Source organism: Camponotus vicinus, unplaced genomic scaffold (genome assembly GCF_025532165.1).
Source record: "Camponotus vicinus isolate PSW18456_S1 unplaced genomic scaffold, iyCamVici1.0 SCAF_11, whole genome shotgun sequence".
NCBI lineage: Eukaryota > Metazoa > Arthropoda > Insecta > Hymenoptera > Formicidae > Camponotus > Camponotus vicinus.
Window position 1 is genome coordinate 8,337,491 of NW_028141947.1, and position 21,433 is coordinate 8,358,923.

Sequence of the window (21,433 nt, forward strand, 5' to 3'; positions counted from 1 at the left end):
ATGTAACTGTTACATGGTATATAACTGTTACATGGTATGTAACTGTTACCTGGTATATAACTGTTACATGTTATATAACTGTTACATGTTATGTAACTGTTACATGGTATATAACTGTTACATGTTATGTAACTGTTACATGTTATGTAACTGTTACATGATATATAACTGTTACATGGCATATAACTGTTACATGACATATAACTGTTACATAACATATAACTGTTACATGTTATATAACTGTTACATAGTATATAACTGTTACATGTTATATAACTGTTACATGATATATAACTGTTACATGTTATATAACTGTTACATGATATATAACTGTTACATGTTATATAACTGTTACATGTTATATAACTATTACATAACAGTTATATAACTGTTATTTGGTGTTTGCTGGGTGTTTTTCTCCGATGCTGTCCTCAGGACGGTCGATAACATGTAAAATTCTATATAAAATGCATCAATTTAATTGTATATCTTTCACCTTAGAAAGAAGATTAGTAAGATGCGCAAAAAGTGCAAGTAACAATGGATTATTACCAAGTGTAACACTTGCGTAACGAGATATTTGTCTCTTGGAAAAGATTCTCCACGCATGTAAGCGTGTGTATATTTTTCTAAAAAAAAAATTTGAAAAAATATTCACTCGAAGTCTCGAATAAACTGCTCTCGCTTCCATATTTTGCATCACGGTGCTCTCTCCCCCCTCCATCGCCAAAAGTGTCCGGACCTGAAGCGACAGCGTACTAACCGTGCGGAAAACACCGGCGCCTGTCCGCCGATGCGTGTGCCCACCCAGCAAGATGGCTCCTGTACGGGGCGACACTCGGTGTTCAACGTGAAGTTATTTACACACCTGGGATCTCGCGCTCACCCCCCCGGGAGACGTGCCAGCCGACGTCGCGTCGATGCGTCGCGGTGCCGCGCGAGCGTAGAGGTAGCGCCGTTTTTTTTCACGGTCACGAGTCGCGCGTCAACGTAACGTCACGTCGCACAACGTCAACGTCAACGTCGCGCCGCGCCGCGTCGAGTCAGAGCGGAGCCGAGGACGAAAGCCGGGGGATACGTTCGCCGGGGAGGAGGTGCACCCGGGTCCCGCACGCCGGATCGCACCGTCCGGACGACACGCCACGGATTCCGGTGACGGCGAATCGAATCAGCGCCCCCTCGCCCCCCTAGGAGACAGCCCACCGTGCGCTTCCCTTCACTCAGGTAACCCGTCGTGTTTCACGCTCCCTCTCTTCACCCCCCCCGCCCCGTGTCTCGCACAGCATGAACGGCGACGACGAGCAACCCCGCGTGTCCTCGTGTCCGCCCTTGCCCCTCGTCTCCGAGGAAAAGCTCCATCGTCGACGTCGAGGCCCGATTGTGTCACGATACATATCGATCTAAACCCGCGGCTGTCACTCGGACTCGTCGCGAGATTTCGCGTGCGGCCCGAGGATTTTGCGTTGTGTTTCGCCTCGTTTCCTTTTTTCGGAATATTCTGTGACAGGGTGAAACCGACTAACGTGATACCTCAGCCTCCTCGGTCGCTTTTACCTTTCCCTTTTACTTTTGATTTCCCTATCTTTTTTTTTTCTTCTGAATTATATACTTATCTTATGCATATATAAACCATCCTTGGTTAATAAGAAACTGATGTGCAAAAGATGACACCAAACTACGTTATTGTTATCGAGAATAGTGGTAACAACCGATTCGAGCTCGGTGAAACGTATACTCCCTCCGTTTTTTTGCCAACCGATTAGGTTGGCAGCAGTCGGGAGTGATAAACCATCCTTGGTTAATAAAAAACTGATGTGCAAAAGATGATACCAAACTACGTTATTGTTATCGAGAATAGTGGTAACAACCGATTCGGTGAAACGCATACTCCCTCCGTTTTTTTGCCAACCGATTAGGTTGGCAGCAGTCGGGAGTGATAAACCATTCTTGATTAATAAAAAACTGATGTGCAAAAGATGACATCAAACTACGTTATTGTTATCGAGAATAGTGGTAACAACCGATTCGAGCTCGGTGAAACGCGTACTCCCTCCGTTTTTTGCCAACCGATTAGGTTGGCAGCAGTCGGGAGTGAAAATCTAGCGCGATTTAAATGAGGAGAAGCTTATAAATCGAGGATTGCAAAATCGTGGCCGGATTGGGGTTTTGCGGCATCTCTTTTTTCGGCGTCGCCGCTCTCGTCAAATCTGCCCTTCGCGATCGTACTTTTCTTCCATTTCTCTGCCCTCCCATTTCTTTCCGATGCACGAATAATACGAAAAAAAACGGCTAATTTTTGACTTTGAACGCGGAAGAGCACAAAACAGCTAAAGAGGAGCAGACTTGTCAAGTCCGTTCGCTTTAGTTGCACTTTCTACACTTTATTTATTTTCTCTTGCTCTTTCCGTAGAGAGAGAGGGAGAGATTAGAACACGTATATATCTGTCTCGTTTTAAACTTACTGAAAGTGTAGAAAAGTATAGTGACGATGAGACAGCCGGGCACACGAGCAGGGACAATTCCGCCCTTGTAGGAGAAATCGGAGTTTCCTGCGATGTAAAAAGCAAGTAAAGCTTATATAAAACGCGTTAGATCCCCAATGTCGCACATCTGAAACGAGATGTGTATTGCAAGATTCACGATTGCTGTTTGAGGATCGCAAAAATAACGCTCTAACCATAATTTAAAGCTCCGATCATAATTTATTTCTTGTTATCGATTTCAAGTGGATTGAATTATTCGGGAGATTTATTCCGACCTTCTTACAATTCTGTCCTTTGTTGATGCTTATTCATGCAATTAGCATGAGACAGAGCTACTGTGAATATCTCTTTCAATGTAATGCATGATTCATAGTTATATTTTAGGAGACACATGTCGCGATGTATCTATAAATCTACGATAATATACTGTATATTATAAGCAAAAATAATACAAATTGTATAAAATGTAATGTGTATAAATCAATAATATTTTAAATTGATATATGTTTGTCTGCAATTTTTTTTTCAGATACACAGTGCCATTCCAAAGAACCATTGCTCACAGCTGTGCTAAACTATAATTGCTATGCATAATGATAGATAGTGATTAAGGATCTTGAAAAGCTTTGTGTTATTTATATTCAATAACTTATATTAAAATTGCATCTCTACCATAAGAACTTTATTATACTCTAGAGTAGAGATATTTGCGCAAATGAGAACTTTGAAGAGGATCGAGTGGATATTTGTACATAAATCTAATATTCATTGATGCGAGCAAAAAAAAATTGTGATTAAAATCATGCAGAGATGTTACCAAAGGAAGATTGAGCTAATTTTGTACCGCACAAAGTTTTAGATTTGATGTAAAATGACCAAAGGTATAAAGACAAATTTGTACTAGTTGCAAATTTTCTTGGTGACATGCCATTCACTATGTCTTGAGCAATTCGTGAAGGAGGGAAAATTTATTTTGACATTGCTATAAGCGAATCATTGCATACAAAGATGGCGAGAAAGAGTGACAATGCTAAAAGCATTAATATCGCGGTGGTTGGATTGTCTGGCACGGAAAAGGACAAGGGTCAAGTCGGTGTCGGCAAGTCGTGCCTGTGCAATCGCTTCATGCGTTCCATGAGCGACGACTACAATGTGGAACACATTTCAGTATTATCGCAGGTAATTGAAGCAATTCTAGAATTCATTGGTTGTCAATCAACGAGATACTTTAATGAGAGCATTAAATATGATTTTATTGCAGTCTGACTTCAGTGGACGTGTGGTTAACAACGATCACTTCCTATATTGGGGCGAAGTGATAAAAATGGCAGAGGACGGAACGGAATTTCAGTTTCAAGTCATCGAGCACACGGAATTTATAGACGACGCGTCGTTTCAGCCGTTCAAAGGGGGTAAAATGGAACCGTACGCGAAGAGATGCGCGGCCACGAAGATCACAAGCGCAGAGAAACTCATGTATATCTGCAAGAATCAATTGGGTATAGAGAAAGAGTACGAACAGAAGGTCCTGCCCGATGGTAAACTGAACATCGATGGCTTTCTATGCGTGTTCGACGTGAGTCTCGTGCCGAATCGCGCGATAGAGAAGCAAGTCGAGATTGTGGCGAATATTCTGAATAATTTGGTGAAGACGAAGAAGCCGGTGGTGCTGGTGACGACTAAGAATGATGACGCGAACGAGCAGTTCGTCAAAGAAGCCGAGAAACTGATAATGCGAAAAGAGTATAAGGGATCGATTTTGATCATCGAGACGTCGGCGCATGAAAACATCAACGTGGATCTGGCTTTTATGATCTTGGCACAATTGATCGACAAGACGAAGATGCGCAGCAAACTGATACCGTTCGCCGAGGCAGCTAGAGCCCGGAAGGAACTATTGGATGCGTCGACGGAATCGTTGCAGAGATTAATCCGAATACACGTGACCGACTATCGCGCCCTATGGTCACAGGCCTCGAAGAAACTCGCGCAACTCAAAGAGTTTACGACTTTCGTAGAATTGTTCGGTATCGAAGCAACGCAAAGACTATTCAGAAGGCATATTAAGAAATTAAAGGACGAGCAGATAGCGAAGAAGATACAGGGCTACCTGGACATGTTGCCGGATATACTTCACGAGATTTGTCCGGATATATCGAATTTAATTAATGAGTAAGTTTTTCGCGCGAATCACGCTTTGTAAATCGTGCAGATTATACTAGAAAAGATACTTTACAGGGAATGGTCGGCGGTGCAACAATATATAAAAACGCATCCCGATTTCGATCAGTACTTCTATGAATGTCCCGAGGATATACCGTGGATCGATTGTGACTTTGGAGAAAATAACGGTACAAAAATTCCTTACGACGTGCTGGAGACCCCCGAGGCGGAGACCGTATTTAAGAATCACATAAATGCCTTGCAACAAGAGCAACGGCGACTAGAGTAAGTATTCCGATGCAGCATCGAGTCGCGAATCATTTTAACAGATAAATATTACAGAAGGGAGCGAAATTACATATGTATTTTTCATAGAATTAATATAGCTAATTGTAGTAAATCTATATTGTTCCATTCAATATTCTAGAAGGTAAAATATTCATATGCAATTCACTAATGCTTTGCTTTATTCTGGGTGGTGTTTCTTTGTGCAGACTTCCAAAAAGGTAATTTATGCTTATTTTTTTTTTACTTGTTTTCTTATGTCTACAATATAGAACATAAATATTTGAATCAGCAATAATAGTGTTTGTTTTATTTATTTTGTTCTATAATGTTTGTGCTGTGCTAACATTTGCATAATAGTATATGCTTATATATTATTTAAAATGAATTCAGGTTTATTGGCGCCTAATAAGTCCATTTACTTACAATGCATGAATTACAATTATGAAATAGTTTGATGAAATTAAGATTTAATGAAATATTTTTAAGATGTAGTAAAATATTTTAATATTGCAATAATTATAATAAAAATAATTAATTCTAAATATAACACTTTTAAAATAACAAAATATCATTAACAACTAGATATTATAGTCATTTAAAATTGTTTCATATGTATTCAATTATTATTTTACAATATGGAATATTGTTTGAATAGAGTATCTTTCCATATCATTTATAAATAATTTCTGTTAGATGGAAGAAACAATTTAAACAGTTATTGGAAGAAACTGGCTATGTTACGCCTGGGAAACATTTATCTGAGGTTCGAGTTTTATTTATGGGCAGAGAATGTTTTGAAGAGCTTTCTCATCATGATTGTCAAGAAATTTATGATCAGCATCAAAAAGAAATTATTGAAAAGGCAAAACACAACTTTCAGGTAAGTTCTTTGTATATAATAGTTACATTATTGTACTATTAATGTATAAAGAATACATGCAATATTTTGGGATGTGCTACAGGAATTATTGTTGGAGCATGCAGATTTATTTTATCACTTCAAGAGTATAGCTCCATCTGGTACTATTACACAAGACGATATAAAGGAAATTACGGATGCTTTATTAGATGATTTTAGGTATGTAATATCATATCGAATATGTATTATATCCAAAGTAAAAGTTTTAAATTGTTCAAATACAATAATTTTTATAGATGGAAATCATATCATAACTATATTTATAATTTAATTTTTATCTTTCCAGATACAAAGCTTTAGACAGATTAGATCAAGATCGAAAGTTAATGTTGTTTCAACATTTAGGATTTGTGCATTGTCCCATAAGGGAGCATTGCCCCGCTTATCCAAATTGCATGGACGCACTTATAGAAAGGATACTCGGAACGAAAGCTCATAGGTAAGAAGACATTGTTATTATGTCAATGGAGAGAATTGTACAATATGTGAAATTATTTCGTAACGCAAATCTGAAAACCGTTCTAACAGACCTTCCTCATGGAATCACAGTAGTCAGTGGCAGTTAACGTCGGATAACAATCAATTAAATTTAGTCATACTCGGGAGTAACGGACTAAGCGAGGAGTTTGCTCGTGAAATCAGAGCACAAACAGAGGATGATGACGTGGAGATAGATTGTCAATTGTATACTCTCGGATATCGCATCATAGACGGTGATGTTGGATTGCCGCATAACTCCTTCACCACGTCCGATTTCATGCCACATGGTAAATATTTTTTTAAGCATCAATTTATCTTTGACGCGATTGAAATGTTTTAGATATAACAATATACCGTTTTTGTGTGTTCTAGGATCTTTTTGTATCTATTCGAATGAAGATTCATTCGAATACATTCGATCCTCCTTAGAGAAAACTCTATTGTCAAATTTGGAGCAGGAGGACAGGCTACCATTTCAAGGATTGCCAATTGTAATAATGTTTGTGCCAGAAGCCAGTATCGACGAAATGGAAGCCATGAAGCTCAGAGAAGAGGGACAGAATCTTGCTGACAGGTATATTAATTGTATCAATTATAATTGAATTAAAATTTGTCCCTGTGATATTCTTATCAATTTGGCATGTCTAGTTTGCAGTGTCCATTTATCGATGTCTGCATAGACGAGCTGGAACAAGAAAAGCATAAAAGATTTCCCACTTCATTGGTGAAAGATGCTTTGCAGCAACTTATACAATCTATAAATCACAGAGCTGGTTTTTTAAACATATATCAGAGTGTTATTGAGTGTTTGGAGCCTGATATCAGGTAAATTACCAATCAGTGCTTCCTTTTTGTGATTAATTTCTTGTCGCATATCTTATTTTATGTTTGATTTCAGAATAATAATGTGTATGTTCTGCGGTGATCCTTATTCAGTCGAGAATGTCCTTGGTCCTTTACTCAATCATCAATGCTGTTTTCTCAGCGGAGATAGATCCATAGTTTTAGAGACATTTCTGGGAGAATGCAAACGTCGAGTTGAAGTCATCATCTCGAGTTTCCATGGAGCCAATGCATTCAGAGACGAATTGGTGCATGGCTTTATACTTGTTTATTCTACAAAGAGAAAAGCTTCTCTTGCAACTCTAAAGTATATATCAACGACTCGCGTACTTAAAAAAAATAGTATTTTATTTTTCATTTTACAAATACGTTTTCTCCTTTGTCTTATAGCGCCTTTTCCACAAACATACCAAATTTACCGATACAAATAATGGCTGTGACTGATACTGGCGGTGCAAATGCTTTCTTTAGCAACGACTTAAGTCATCTACTTATCACGGAAGGAAATGCTATCGCAGACAAATTGGAGGCGCATTTCATGACATCTGCATCCAGTTGTCAACAGAAAAGTGAGAAATTCGAAACTTTGTTTTGATATGTCTTTGGCCAATTCAATTTCTTAATTATTTCATATTTGCAGCTGCATTTTACACGCCTTTCTTCAAAGTGGTATGGGAAAAGAAACCGGAGATCGAACAGGCATTTAATATGGAGGAGCCGGGGAATTTGAATGACAGCGGAGAAGGCACTTTAGAATATTCGGCTTTACATCCGATGCCACCACCACGACATGAGAGCTATCATCTTCAAACGCCGGATGACGGGTAACTATACTAGAAGCAGCTCTCTAACGAATAAATTGATTTATTTAATATTTATGAATTTCTTTGTGACCCAAAAGTCTAATGTGAAGCAGTATGTCTGTAACTTTTAGAAGCGGCTCCGAGTCATACGAGCAGTTGACACCTGACGGTGATCTGGGTGACACTGGTTTGACTGAACAATTTGCTGATCATAGAGCTACGCCGAGCGACGACAGTGACATTTACAGCCAGGTCGATTTCTATCGAGAAGAGAGAGAAAGAGATTTAATGAAGAATGAAGATATCACGAACAAGTTATCTGGTTAGTAACTGGAAATTAATTCATCGTACAATGTCATAAAATATGACGTTTTAAAATTTGTTCTAAGTTATAATAAGTTCTTTTTTCCTTCAGGTTGGGTAAAAGAAACGTTTATGCATCAAGATGGAGTTACCAACAGTTACCCACATAGAGCTTTCACGACAGGTCGACGATACATTTCTCAAATTAAACCACGACCGAAGGGAAATAGTCAAACATTGAAACAACCCGGAAAAATCAATCTGAAAGATTTCTCTAATGTGACAGACGCGATAGCTAGGATGACAATCGGCGAGAAAGATGAACATGGCCCGAAACTGACGATGGGTCACGCTCCTCTTGCCACACCAGAACTAGTAGACCTCGGCTCCGAGTATGCGCAAGTGAAAGACGTTGTTCCGAGTATGTACTCTGCCTATGATGGCGATTATATGTACGCTTTGGTGCAGGATTCTATCAGCAACAACAAATCTAAATTGCGTCATCGACGTGAAAAGGGACAGCCATGTAAGATATCTTTTTTTTCTTATGCTAATGTGTTTTTTGGTGATAGAGGGGAGGATATGTTAAATTTGTATATAATTATTATTTACAAATAATTAATTATTTGCAAATATAGCATATAGCGATTCTGACTCGGAATGGAGTTCTTTGGAGAGGCAAAGGGCGACTGATGTGTTGAGCAAAACGAGTAAGAAATCTTTGTCGCATAAACGAATACGCAAAAAACGCACCGCGATACCGGTCGCTACACCCAAAGTACCGTCATTGGCCAGCATGGGAAGCGGGGATGGTATAGTCGGCTTAAATTATAACATGAAAGACGATAAAAACTGGCGCGTCGATTCAGCAGATAGAGGTAAATTTTTTTATTTTTTAGCAAATTACTATATAGATTTTGATATTATCTATATAAGTGATGATATATTTAGCAGTACATCCATTTTTTCAGTATCTAGTGAAACGCCCGATACTTCCGAATCGAGTGATCCAGAGCATACTTCGCGATCCAGATCGAAACAATATAAATATGCTGCCGTTAGTTTGCGAAAGAGATTCTCTGGAAATTCATTGCAACAACAATATTTGCAGCATCCGTTTAACGTAAAACATATGCCACAAGAAATGTTCAGCGCCTCCTGTAAGTAACTAGATGTTAGTTTGAAGAGAATGAGAATACTTATTAATGCAACACATATATAGGATATTGTGCTATATAATTTATATAATTATACAATTATAATTAATACAGTTATAATAATGTATAATTACATTATACAGTTTTAATTATATATAATAATATAACATATAATGTGCAATCATAAAAAGAAAATTAATTTAACAATTTAACAATGTTTTGCATACGCATGTGTAATTAAAAATTGTGATTTTAATTTAATTCAAAGCTTCTTGATTAAAGTAACTTTAGTTTTTTTGTTTTTCGAACATAGTATATTAATAAGTAATAAGTTTTTCATTAAGTTGCAATGTTCAATACTTTTGTTAAGTTGCATGAAACTGTTATTTTAGCCAAACAAAGGGGTGAAAATACGTTTGGCATTCCAGATGATGAATCAAGTCTCGATGTCTCTTCACCACGGGAAATTAATTCCCCTAGCGTAAGTTTTCTTAGCATACATAATATAAATGGATGTCACGGAATACATGTATAATTATATTGGTTTGTTCTAGTTTGGTATATTGAATAAGTCAAAGGACGGCGATAAATTAGCCAGGAAGAAAGACAAACAAAAGGCAAAAGAGGATGAAAAATTGGAGAAGAGGAGGCAAAAGGAGGAGAAGCTTAAAAAGCATGCCGAAAAGGAAAAAGAAAGGGAGAAAAAGAAACAAGAGAAGATAAAACAGATCAAAGGTCCAGGAGGGACACCCATTTCGGGTCAATCGCAGCAACCTTTAATCGAAGATTTTGCGCAGAGCGAAACGAATCGGATACCCTTATTTCTGGAGAAGTGCGTGCGATTTATCGAAAATGAGGGATTGGATTCGGAAGGAATATATAGGGTGCCTGGTAATCGCGCACATGTAGAACTGCTTTTCCAAAAGTTTGAAGAAGGTATATCATTTGTTAAAACTTATTGCGATGTTTAGTGTTATTTTCTTTTTTGATATAAAATTTATCTCTTTCCTAAATATTTTATAATGGATAATGTTAATCAACGTTTTTCATTTTTTTACATATAGATGGTAATGTGGATATACATTCTTTGGATATTCCTGTAAATGCTGTTGCTACAGCCTTGAAAGATTTCTTTTCCAAAAGATTACCACCACTCATCGATAAAGAACGCATGAGCGAACTTGAAGATATATCAGGTAAATTAATACAAAACAAATTCAATAATCAGAGAAATTTGAATAGAGTCTTGTGATTTGAATTCTTTTTAATAATCTTCAGACGTTTATTTTAATAATAGTTTAATAAAGAGCAAAATATTTTTAAAAATGTATGCCTATTTATATCAGGTGCACGAGGTATTAGCAAACCTATGTCGGCTACTTGCATGAACATGGAAGGTTAGTACTCTTATTTTATAGATAATCGAACGAAATATTTTTCAAGATTAACATAAGTTCTAAAATTTGAAACGATTGCAGACCGAAGTGGTAGATTATTAGCCCTGCGTCTGATGCTTAAGAAATTAAATCCAGTTAACTTCGATGTTCTCAAGTTTATCTTTCAACATTTCGTAAAGTAAGTATCATGTGAAGATAAAAAATAAAATATTCTCTACAAATTTTTTCTTATTTTGACCATACATTCTTTTTCTTTTACTCTAATCTAAATTTATTCGACTTTAGGGTTGCAGAGAACTGTAAACTTAACAGTATGGATAGTAAGAATCTGGCGATCTGCTGGTGGCCTACATTATTACCGATCGAATTTAACGACCTCGGCAGATTCGAAGCCATGAGGCCATATTTGGAAGATGTGGTCCAGACGATGATCGATCAATATCCTTTCCTGTTTTGTGGCGAGGATGCCGTTGTGATGGTGTAGTGATCAAACATGCTGCTACGCAATGCATAGTGCAACGAGATTGCAGTTTTTCTCGTGGACAACAGCGATAGAAGCGATAGAAACATCCATCTTGTGATGTTACTCGATTTCGTTTTTTTGTACGTTGTCGACGATTACGATAATAGGCGTAAACGATTGGTCTCAGTATATAATTTGTATCTATACTAAACTTCGCTTTAGCACACACTTGTAATAATACACAAGGTCCCACATAAGGCGCGACGATCGAACAAAGTCTCTATTTAAGTTTAGTCATTTTTTTATTTGTTCATTTTCGGAATGTGTGACACGCAAGATTCTTCTTTGCGGAATGATCACTCGATGGTCCTAAGACGGTTGTTCGCGTGCGTGGATCAGGTAATAACGCAAGAATAATAAGAGTCAATCCATGTGTGTCATAACAGTATGCATGTATCATGTTGGATGTATTCAGAGCGATGTATTTATTGATATTGTATTAGGGATATAAGACTCTCGATATTTGATAATAACGATTAGCTTTATATAGTTAAGGAGGTAAAATCAATGTTGCTTTTTTTCTTTTATTTGTCTTTCTCTCTTTCAGTTCTCTCTTTCTTCGTATTTTCTTGTTCACATTGCGAAAAATTAAAATATCGCGAAGTGTTGATAATAGTAACATGTAGCCTCGTTAAAGAGGTTGTTATTAATATTTAAAGAACAATGTATCCAGAGCTCATTCACGAAAGACACGAAATGTTAACGAGATTTATATATATCGTCGAATAATATCTATATCTATATATTATATATATCTCATATATAGCAACGATATCAAAAAAGTTTTTAGTATTGTTTCCTTTTTAGCACAAATGCACAAACGCCGCAGAAGCGTGTTTATTACTTTTGCATCATTATCGATGTAGATTATCGTATAGGAATTTTTGAATAATCTTTATTGTGACAGGACCGAACAAACTTAAAATGATGATACAATCCATATATCTCTTCTATTCCGTCTTAAAAATGAGAAAGAGAAATACGCAAAAAGCGTGTTACATGTAATTGCGCAATATGTCTTGACAAATAGCGATAATGCAAAGGAAAACACGAATAGAAATGTAAGAAAGAATATTTCGGCAGAATTTCGCGCACACACGATATATACACGTATAAAATCGAATCGAAATAATTATTAAGAAATATTTAGAATTACGAACGTGAAATGCTAAGATTTCTTAAAGCGGATATGTACATAAACATAGAACTAACGATTTAAGGTACTAAATTCGTAACGAGGAACATTAAATTTTCATAAGAATTCTCTTCCGAGAATGAAAACAATCCATTTCTCGCTAGAGCTGATATTTTATATCGTTTGCATTTTCGCAAAAACGCAGAAAGTATTTATTAGCGCATAAAGCTCAGGATCAACGCTTCAATAAAAGAAAAAAATGTATTGAAAGAAAAAAAATCCAACTTTATATTTAATCAGAAACGCACGTTTAGATTCGTCGATTTATTCTATTCGCTTTAAATTCACGCTTGAATTTGCACGAATATAATGGATTTAGTGGGATATTCTTTTTTTTGTAGGTGTGCCATAATTCGATGTTAAAAATCGTAATAACAGATATAATGCCTTTCGGCGGCTCAACATTCGAAAGTAAGCGCGTCGTTTAGCATCAACAAGCGAGTATTCGCGATGAATCGCCGAGAAAGAGATACTTAATATCGCTTCTCTGAATGTTGGAGCCATTATGAATAAGAGAAAAGAAGAAGCGAAATAATACACTTTTGTAATCCGCAAACATTCCGATAAAGAACGTTGATATTACTTGGTGTCGCGAGAGATGCATTTTAATCAAAGCGTGTCCGAATAAATTTTAAGTAGACCAGGATTTCGAAAAAGAGAGATGTCATCGATTCACGGATTCTTGTGAGAAAATGCGTATCTCGCGAATACGCTACTTTGTATTTGTAAGGATTTAAGGAAACATTGTAACGATATTTCTACGATCGTCATGCGTGCGTGCACGTAACGAGAAAGAGAGAGAGAGAGAGAGAGAGACACGGATCGTACATTCCCATTTAGTCGTAAAACAAATTTTATACATTCGTACGTACATAATTGTATAATGTTCTTAATAGAAAGAGAGGATAAGATGTGCGATGTTTTACGAGATCTCGAGCGATCGAAAAATCGCGTAAAAACGACGTGACGTCGGCGATGTTGAAATGACGTGTGTCGAAGCACTTGAGAAAGCTCGTTCGAAAGAAAAATTCCGATACTCTTGCTATCTTTGTCTATTTTCTATATAAATCAAATCAAGATAATTGAATTAAAGCACTTATAAAATTTCCATAAAATTTCTCTTGTGAATAGGATGACGTTTGTTATATATTGAGAACAGTTGCACCAATTTTTCATTTTTTTTCTTTCATCTTTAAATGTTGCATACATTAATGATTGTCTCTGTCTATCTATCTACAATATTAGAGCTTCTCATAGAGAATATAAACAATATATTTGTTAATTGAAATTGGTGCAATCTGAATTTCTTTATTCACAAATTTCTTGGATGTATTTCATGTAATATAGTCTCTTTAACATTTTACAATCATTTTTCATGTAACTCGTTTATTTAAAGATTTAGCGCAAATTATATCGTGACCAATTGAAAGATTCAATATGGTAGTAGTTCACATAGTAATAAGCTATTTTTTTAAAAAACTAAAGAGAGAAAGAGAATTCTAAAATTGAAAGATTTAAATTTAAGGAATTATCAATTTGTATATTAATTCAAACTTGTATTTAACTCAAATCAAAAAATTATTAAATAGTTAAGTCCATAAGATAAATCAACTAAAAGTTAGAAAACGGCTATTAAGGACCTTTAATGAAACGCAGTAATTCGAGATCAAAACATCTAAATTCTTTATTTGATTTTTGATATTAAGTTTTAAAAAAGCTATACTCTAATTATCGCGTTTCATTGAAGATCCTTAATAGTCGTTTTCTAACTTTTTGTTGATTTACATTTCTCTCAAATTTTTTTTAAAAGGTAAACAAAAGGAAACTGATATCTTAATTATCGCGCTACAGTAATATTAACGTAAATTATATAATATGTGATAAACTTGTATTAATTTTATCTTATAAGTCGCCAAAGAAACGTAAATTGAACCGCTATTATATTGGATCTTTCGCGATTGCGGTCTCGTCGTATACATGATGTAACGAGTAAGCAATAGTAAAGAAACGAATCTAGCGAGTAAGTACTCGAGAAAGTACTCGATGACGAGCATGTATAGGAAGCGCGAGATAACGATTATCAAGCTCTGCAACGAGATTCGTCCTTCGCGCAGCAACATCATCATCATCATTGTCGTCGTCATCGTCACCATCACGTCCATATATCGTCCTCGGGCGTATCCATCGAGCGTCTTCTCTCTCGCGAAGAGCCTAAGAAGGAAGAAGATCACTTTTCTACGATACGTCCGTTAAGATTTCCGCTTGTCTCCTGCTGTCCGAGGACGGTTCGACGGTGCGGCCGACCTCTCCCTCCTCCCATTGAGCACAAAAATTCTTACACATTATCGCAGCCTGTGATAAGAATGTAGGCGAATGGACCTTGTTTTTTTTTTATTTATAGCATCGGCTGATGTACGAATGTATTATAGTTGTACAGTTGCATCGGGATGATGTGTATTATAAGCCCCGCTTTCCTTGCGTTTCGCGCGGCACATTTCTTTTCTTTTTTTCCGTCTCTTCCTTTACTATTCGCAAGTTTTGTGCAACTTCAAAAATCCGTCATTTCCGTAATCTCGGTATACTATGCGAGCATCTCTGAAGTGAATCGGGCGGTGAATCGTGAAGAAATGTAGGAAAAGTATTTTTAAATTATTAATTGATTATAGCAATAAAATTTTTCGTTTGACTGATAAAGTATGAAGATCTCAATTTTAGCTGCTTGCGGTCGAAATATTTATGCTGAGCTGTGTCAGTATGTCCATTAATTTAATCTTACCTTGCGATATTTTATACTTTGACGTTTCCATAACGAAATACAATAAAAAAATGCAAACATATTTATATAGTATTATATTTTGTGTATTTCTCTTATAATAATATTTAATATTTAAGTTAGTGTATATATGTAATTTTATACATCTATAGATTTGAATCTTTGTCTGGCCTTATTTCTTCTGTAAAAACTACATTTCTTCATGGGAATGTAAATTAAACCGACAGTGTGAATGTGTTTGAAGTATGAATTTAGAATAATATTCAGATTTGATAACGATTAAATATTAAATATTAATGATTCGATGCGAGCTAATGAGATTGTTAGATATATCTCACATCATTTTCCTAGTCAATCTCTTTTTCTAATCAGTCGGAAAAAGAATTGAAATTGGATTGAAAGTTTTGTAAGAATCTTTGATATAAATGTGAATTGAAATATTTTATACGTATAAATAATATTTAATTTAATTGTATGAGATATAAGTGTGTATTGAAAATAATTAACAAATACGACCAAGATATATAAAATTGCCAATTTCTACTTTACTAAAATCTGTAAATATCTTGCGACTGAAGGTCTTGAGAATTTCAGGTCTGTTTCTTCTATCTGCACTTTCTACTTTACTTTCTCGCAATATCTATCTTTCTTCTTTTTCTCTTTAATGAATATATTTATTTTATTTTGCATGCAAGTAGAGGACGATATAATGTAGATGAAAAGAACAGCTTTACACACACGTAGTCTCTTAGAGTTCAAAATCTAACGTTTGTCGCCGATTTAATTCCAATAATCTTGTCTATCTCATAAAACAAAAAAGAATATCAGTGTTGCTCGCAAAGTATCGGAATTAATACATTTGAATCGCCGGCTATATTAAAGTTCATTGATCCCTCAACTTGAAATTTCTAACATGCCCTCCTTCGCCCTCTCTTTCAACCCCTCCTACCTCCTCACAAATGCGTTTCCATCTTTCCTAAATTACGCGTTTATAAATGTCGTCATTTATATACATGTAACGATTTTTGTAAATAATCAATATACATATATAAATATAATTATATATATATAAATATATATATAAATTATATATATATGAAAAACAACGGTGTAAATGGACGGAACCTGTCTTTGTTGTATCGATAGTCTTATATCAAACTTGTATATGAACGGAGAGGGACTTTTGATTATTAAAAGTTTCCTAGAGTAAAAAAAAAATTACGAGTTTTCTCTTCAGCCACGACATTATATACAGGGTGTATCTGAAATGATGCACTAAACTTTAGGAGCATATTCTAGAGGTCAAAATAAGACTTTTTCTTATGAACATGGGTCTGCAAATGAACCCCCCTCCAAGCTAAAATTCGAAAATGTGTGAAATTGACCAAACACCCTCAACGCAAATTTATCTCTCAAGAGAGGGTGATAGGTAACGTCAAAACCTTTTTTTTTCTGAAATACAGCCAATTTTTAATTTTTTCCCCAAACTTTAGGGGCCTCTAGCTCGGAGGGGGGTTCATTTGCGGACCCATGTTCATAGGAAAAAAAAGTCTTATTTTGACCTCTAGAATATGCTCCTAAAGTTTAGTGCATCATTTCAGATACACCCTGTATAATTATACTCATCATAATAATTATAAGAAACACGAGATACACGTGTCGATACTTATATATTTTACCTATAATATATAATTAATACATAATACATAATTATTGTTTTATCTTATATTTCTTACTATGAGATAAATATTACAATAACATGATTAAATCCGCAATTTATTATTGATGCTTTCGGATAAAAAAGATTAAGCTAAAAAAAATGGCAACTTTAAATTTTTCGATTAAATAAATGGAAAGCGCTCTTTAATAGACTAGAAGAAATATTACATCATAAATGCAATGTCGCGTAAAACAAACTTCATATGACATGATAGTCAAATAAATTAACACAATTAGCAGAATATATATTTTTCTCATCATATGTGATCCTCCACGTCAAGAATACGCTATGAATATTGCTTTCCGATCACCTTGAGATGGCATCTTGTATCTAGTACCGCCTAATCAATATATGGGGTGTACCAAGAAACACGTATATACATCATAAACAGCGAAATTTTGCTCTGGAAACAATTCGATCAATCATTCTTTCTGCAGATGTCAACCTTCTCCGTTCATTTATCCCGACTCTTTGATCCCCGATACCATATCATATTCTGTCAATTAAGTGAAAAACAGCTAAGCTGAAAAAACCCTTAAGCGAGAGATTCATTTTAAGTTGATTCATCGTAATTTTCAATTCAATAGATTTCTATTCGCGATCGAAATCAAGCTTCGAATTGATACGTATCGAATTGTCGAAAGATCCTCGCGAGATAATCTCTCGCGGAATAATAACGAGATACGGAGATAGCGGTGCTCTTGCTTTCGGAGCACCGGGTACACGTGACACGCGAATGGGAGACTGGCCAGCCAATCGGTGAGCGACAGCACCTCGCGGGCCGCGTCTCCAAACCGCTGGCCGTCTGAAAGGAAAGAGCCACGTCTGCGACATCGACTTGACGGAACGGATTGCCGGATTAGAGACAGAGTTGCTTCCGACCCGCGCAGGAACGTAGTTCATCGCCGCGAGGATGCTGCGAAAGTGTCTGGCTATTTTACCCGCTTTACTCCTGATACTCGGCGCCTACGCCGACGAGAAGGATGTCCTGGAGCTCACCGACGAGACCTTCGAGAGCGAGCTCGAGCGTCACGAGAACACGCTCGTCATGTTTTACGCACCATGGTGAGATACCTGGACTACCTTTTCCTCTCGTCGGCTTCATTTTCTCCTTTAATCACATATTTTTCCATATTTGTCGATAATTGCTCATTTTGCACGTAAGATAAAATGAAGAGAAAGAGAGAGAGGAGGAAAAATAAAAATGTCGAAAATGCAAGTAAAAAGTTACGGAGCTAATCTTTAATCGCCGGATGTCTGAAAAGCTTTTTATCTATCGTAATGGAATTTATCTGTATTTTATATTATCACGCTGGCAAAAAAAGAGAGAGAAAACGAGGAGCTCGTGCGTTTTATCTTATTAAGGCGAGATATCTTTTTAGAGCCGAAAATCGCTGAAGTGTCGACGTCGTCAAATGCCGGTATATTTATCAGTGATCTTGATAACGTATTCAAATTTCCAGTCTCCTCGAGTATTTTAAAATATAAAAAATTTGACTATTTCCTTTCAATATCTGATAAGAGAAAATCTGCAATCTGCTCTTTTTCTTTAAGTTTCTTCTTTTTTTTTAATTTATTCAACTTTCCTTTCCTGCTTTCTTTTTGCTTTAATGAGTATATAATTATTTTGATAGATTCAGTGGAAAGAAGGAACTTGCTTACATTATCCGAATGTTTTGGTTTGAAAGTGGTATAAAAAAATATGGCATGAAAAGAGCATATATTTATTTAATTATGTTAGAAAACTATAGCTCTTATATTTATTTATATCTCAGATTTAAAATAACTATAGGAAACGAGTATCTATAGCTGTATAAATTTGTTCAAAAAAGTTTGAATTAATAAGTTAATAGATTGTTTTGTGCCTCTTTAATTCATCATTATGTCACTATAAAGAGGCAAGTGATAGAATATTTATTTTGTCATCAGGTGCGGGCATTGTAAACGCTTGAAACCAGAGTATGCCAAGGCAGCCGAGTTGCTTATAGGCAATGCGCCACCAATCACTCTCGCTAAGGTAGATTGTACAGAGTCTGGAAAGGAGACTTGCAACAAATTTTCTGTCAATGGTTATCCAACTCTCAAGATCTTTGAACGTAATGAGTTCAGATCCGACTACAATGGTCCCAGAGAAGCACCCGGTATTGTTAAATACATGAAGGTAATGCCTTATGAGGTTTTTATTTATCAGATTTAATTGCACAATTTTTCTACATGTCATGGCTATCTTTATTTCAGTCTCAAGTGGGGCCAGCATCTACAGAATTGACTAGTGAACAGGCCCACAAGACGTTCTTGGAGGCTGATGATGTTAGTGTGATAGGTTATTTCGAAAAGGATGATTCTCCATTAGCTACAACATTCCACACTGTTGCTAAGAAACTCAGGGAAAAAGTCAGATTCGCTCATACATCGAAAAAAGAAGTTTTGGACAAAGTGTCCCACAAGTATGTGTGTTTATATAAAAGATGTAAAAGTATAAAATTTCTTTGTGTATCTATTTGTGTGCTAAAAAAATAACTTGTTTCAAGTATACATATAAAAACTAAACATACAAACTAAAATCTTTCTTGTTTCAGAAATACTATAATTCTATATCGACCAAAGATACTCCACAACAAGTTTGAAGATAAAAGTATAATATATGAGGGTGGTGACTCTATTAGCGATGTGAATGACTTTGTTACCAAAAACTAGTAAGTATCATCTTTTTATCAAAGTTTCATAATATTGGACTCACTTTGTAATGCCAATTTTTGCACAGCTATGGTATCGCTGGCATACGCACTCGCGACAATGCACAGGATTTCAAGAATCCTCTAGTCATCGCCTACTACAACGTAGATTACGTGAAGAACGCCAAAGGCACAAATTATTGGCGCAATCGAATCATCAAAGTTGCCAAGGACTTCCCCGAATACTCATTCGCCATAGCTTCCAAGGATGACTTCCAGCATGAATTGAATGACTTCGGTATCGACTATGCAAAGGGCGATAAGCCAGTCGTTTTAGCACGAGATGCCAAAAATCAGAAATTTGTTCTTGAAGACGAATTCTCTGTAGAAACGTTCGAAGCGTTCCTGAAGAATCTGCAAGCCGGTGCTCTAGAACCATATCTCAAATCTGAACCAATTCCAGAGAGCAATACGGGCAACGTAAAAGTTGCAGTGGCCAAGAATTTCGATGATGTGGTTACCAATAGCGGCAAAGACACGCTGATCGAGTTCTACGCGCCTTGGTGCGGTCATTGTAAGAAATTGGCGCCAATATATGACGAGTTGGGCGAAAAGCTGGCAGACGAGGATATCGAGATTGTCAAGTTTGACGCGACAGCGAACGACGTGCCGGCTCCGTACGAGGTACGCGGTTTCCCAACCCTCTTCTGGGTGCCCAAAGACGCCAAGGACAACCCGGTTAAATATGAAGGCGAGCGCAATCTCGAAGATTTCATCAAATACATCGCCAAGCATGCCACTAACGATCTCAAGGGCTATGATCGCAAAGGCAAGGTGCTCAAGTCTAGAACTGACGAGCTGTAAAACATTATCGAAGAAGACAATCGCGAAGTTCGTTTCTGCATTTCAAAATGCAATCGGATCGACGATCCGCGAGTTTTCCTCATGTAATACACACTTAAGAATGTGCATAAACATAGAGAAGAATAACGCTGTGAGTGCAGATATAATGCGTTCCCGCATTGCGCATTTTGCAATAAGTGACAGATGAAGAATGTTCATCGAATAGAGAGTGTTTCTAATAGAAATTAGAATTGTCTGTTTATGTACTAATACTTTCGTCATATATTAATTTGTAATGACTGTATAATGACGTAACGCGGCGTATAGAATTTATTTTAAATGTTTTTCCATATGCTTTACGAATGGAGAATTATAATGAAAATATATAAATAGACATATCTATATAATTTTTTATATATTAGAGATATTATGTATTCAAATATTCTTCATCTTTTACTTATTACAATATATATATATATATATAAAATAACACATACACTCCATTCCAACCTAGCGTGTTTCGATTATACTAAGAGATAATGCAGCGATTTCTGTTTATACTGAGAGTAAAAATAAATTGTTTTGTACAAAACTTTGAGAAATTTCTTTTCCTAACATAATTATAAAGCGTCATACTCATTTATGATATACAAATTAGAAAAAAATACATATTTAAAAGAAAAGATATTAGAAACCCTAATGTGAATAAATGTCTCATTTTCGCGGGTGTCATCCAATAGTAGCACCGATTACATCGTCATAATGTTTATTATTAGTTACAATTTGTTATAGCGTTCGTAGGTTAATCATACAGTACAGAAGTTACATACAAAAGCTAGTTAGTAGTTGTAGAGAGAGAGAGAGAGAG

At 36.1% G+C, this 21,433-nt stretch overlaps 2 protein-coding genes across 6 annotated transcripts; both read left to right on the forward strand.

Moving 5' to 3' along the window:
- The first annotated feature begins 795 nt into the window (after positions 1 to 795).
- Rhogapp190 (Rho GTPase-activating protein 190) lies at positions 796 to 15,391 on the forward strand. Of its 5 annotated transcripts, none has more exons than XM_083083042.1 (23): positions 796 to 1,224; positions 3,013 to 3,662; positions 3,745 to 4,655; positions 4,722 to 4,931; positions 5,628 to 5,814; positions 5,897 to 6,012; positions 6,140 to 6,292; positions 6,382 to 6,620; positions 6,706 to 6,907; positions 6,982 to 7,158; positions 7,232 to 7,483; positions 7,567 to 7,745; positions 7,817 to 8,000; positions 8,093 to 8,301; positions 8,395 to 8,808; positions 8,921 to 9,160; positions 9,254 to 9,442; positions 9,868 to 9,920; positions 9,994 to 10,375; positions 10,504 to 10,635; positions 10,786 to 10,836; positions 10,918 to 11,014; positions 11,122 to 15,391. In XM_083083042.1, exons 2-23 carry the CDS (start codon positions 3,492 to 3,494, stop codon positions 11,318 to 11,320), a joined length of 4,947 nt encoding a protein of 1,648 aa, XP_082939168.1. In that variant the 5' UTR covers positions 796 to 1,224; positions 3,013 to 3,491; the 3' UTR covers positions 11,321 to 15,391. The 5 variants fall into 5 exon arrangements, with proteins under 5 accessions (XP_082939168.1, XP_082939164.1, XP_082939166.1 ...); XM_083083038.1 differs by having other exon boundaries at positions 797 to 1,224; positions 9,832 to 9,920; XM_083083040.1 differs by having other exon boundaries at positions 797 to 1,224; positions 8,111 to 8,301; positions 9,832 to 9,920.
- Positions 15,392 to 17,807: 2,416 nt separating this feature from the next.
- On the forward strand, positions 17,808 to 21,157 carry Erp60 (disulfide-isomerase A3). Its single transcript, XM_083081060.1, has 5 exons — positions 17,808 to 18,112; positions 18,977 to 19,208; positions 19,286 to 19,494; positions 19,627 to 19,743; positions 19,812 to 21,157. The coding sequence occupies exons 1-5, from the start codon at positions 17,961 to 17,963 to the stop codon at positions 20,584 to 20,586; spliced, it is 1,485 nt and encodes a 494-aa protein (XP_082937186.1). The 5' UTR covers positions 17,808 to 17,960; the 3' UTR covers positions 20,587 to 21,157.
- Positions 21,158 to 21,433: the final 276 nt, after the last annotated feature.

Coding starts and splice junctions, on each gene's coding strand:
- Rhogapp190 (XM_083083038.1), top strand. CDS start 3,492: ATGGCGAGAAAGAGTGACAATGCTAAAAGCATTAATATCGCGGTGGTT. Junction 6,293..6,381: donor CTCGGAACGAAAGCTCATAG/GTAAGAAGACAT, acceptor CCGTTCTAACAG/ACCTTCCTCATGGAATCACA. Junction 9,921..9,993: donor GGGAAATTAATTCCCCTAGC/GTAAGTTTTCTT, acceptor GGTTTGTTCTAG/TTTGGTATATTGAATAAGTC.
- Erp60 (XM_083081060.1), top strand. CDS start 17,961: ATGCTGCGAAAGTGTCTGGCTATTTTACCCGCTTTACTCCTGATACTC. Junction 18,113..18,976: donor GTCATGTTTTACGCACCATG/GTGAGATACCTG, acceptor TTTTGTCATCAG/GTGCGGGCATTGTAAACGCT. Junction 19,495..19,626: donor TTGGACAAAGTGTCCCACAA/GTATGTGTGTTT, acceptor TTCTTGTTTCAG/AAATACTATAATTCTATATC.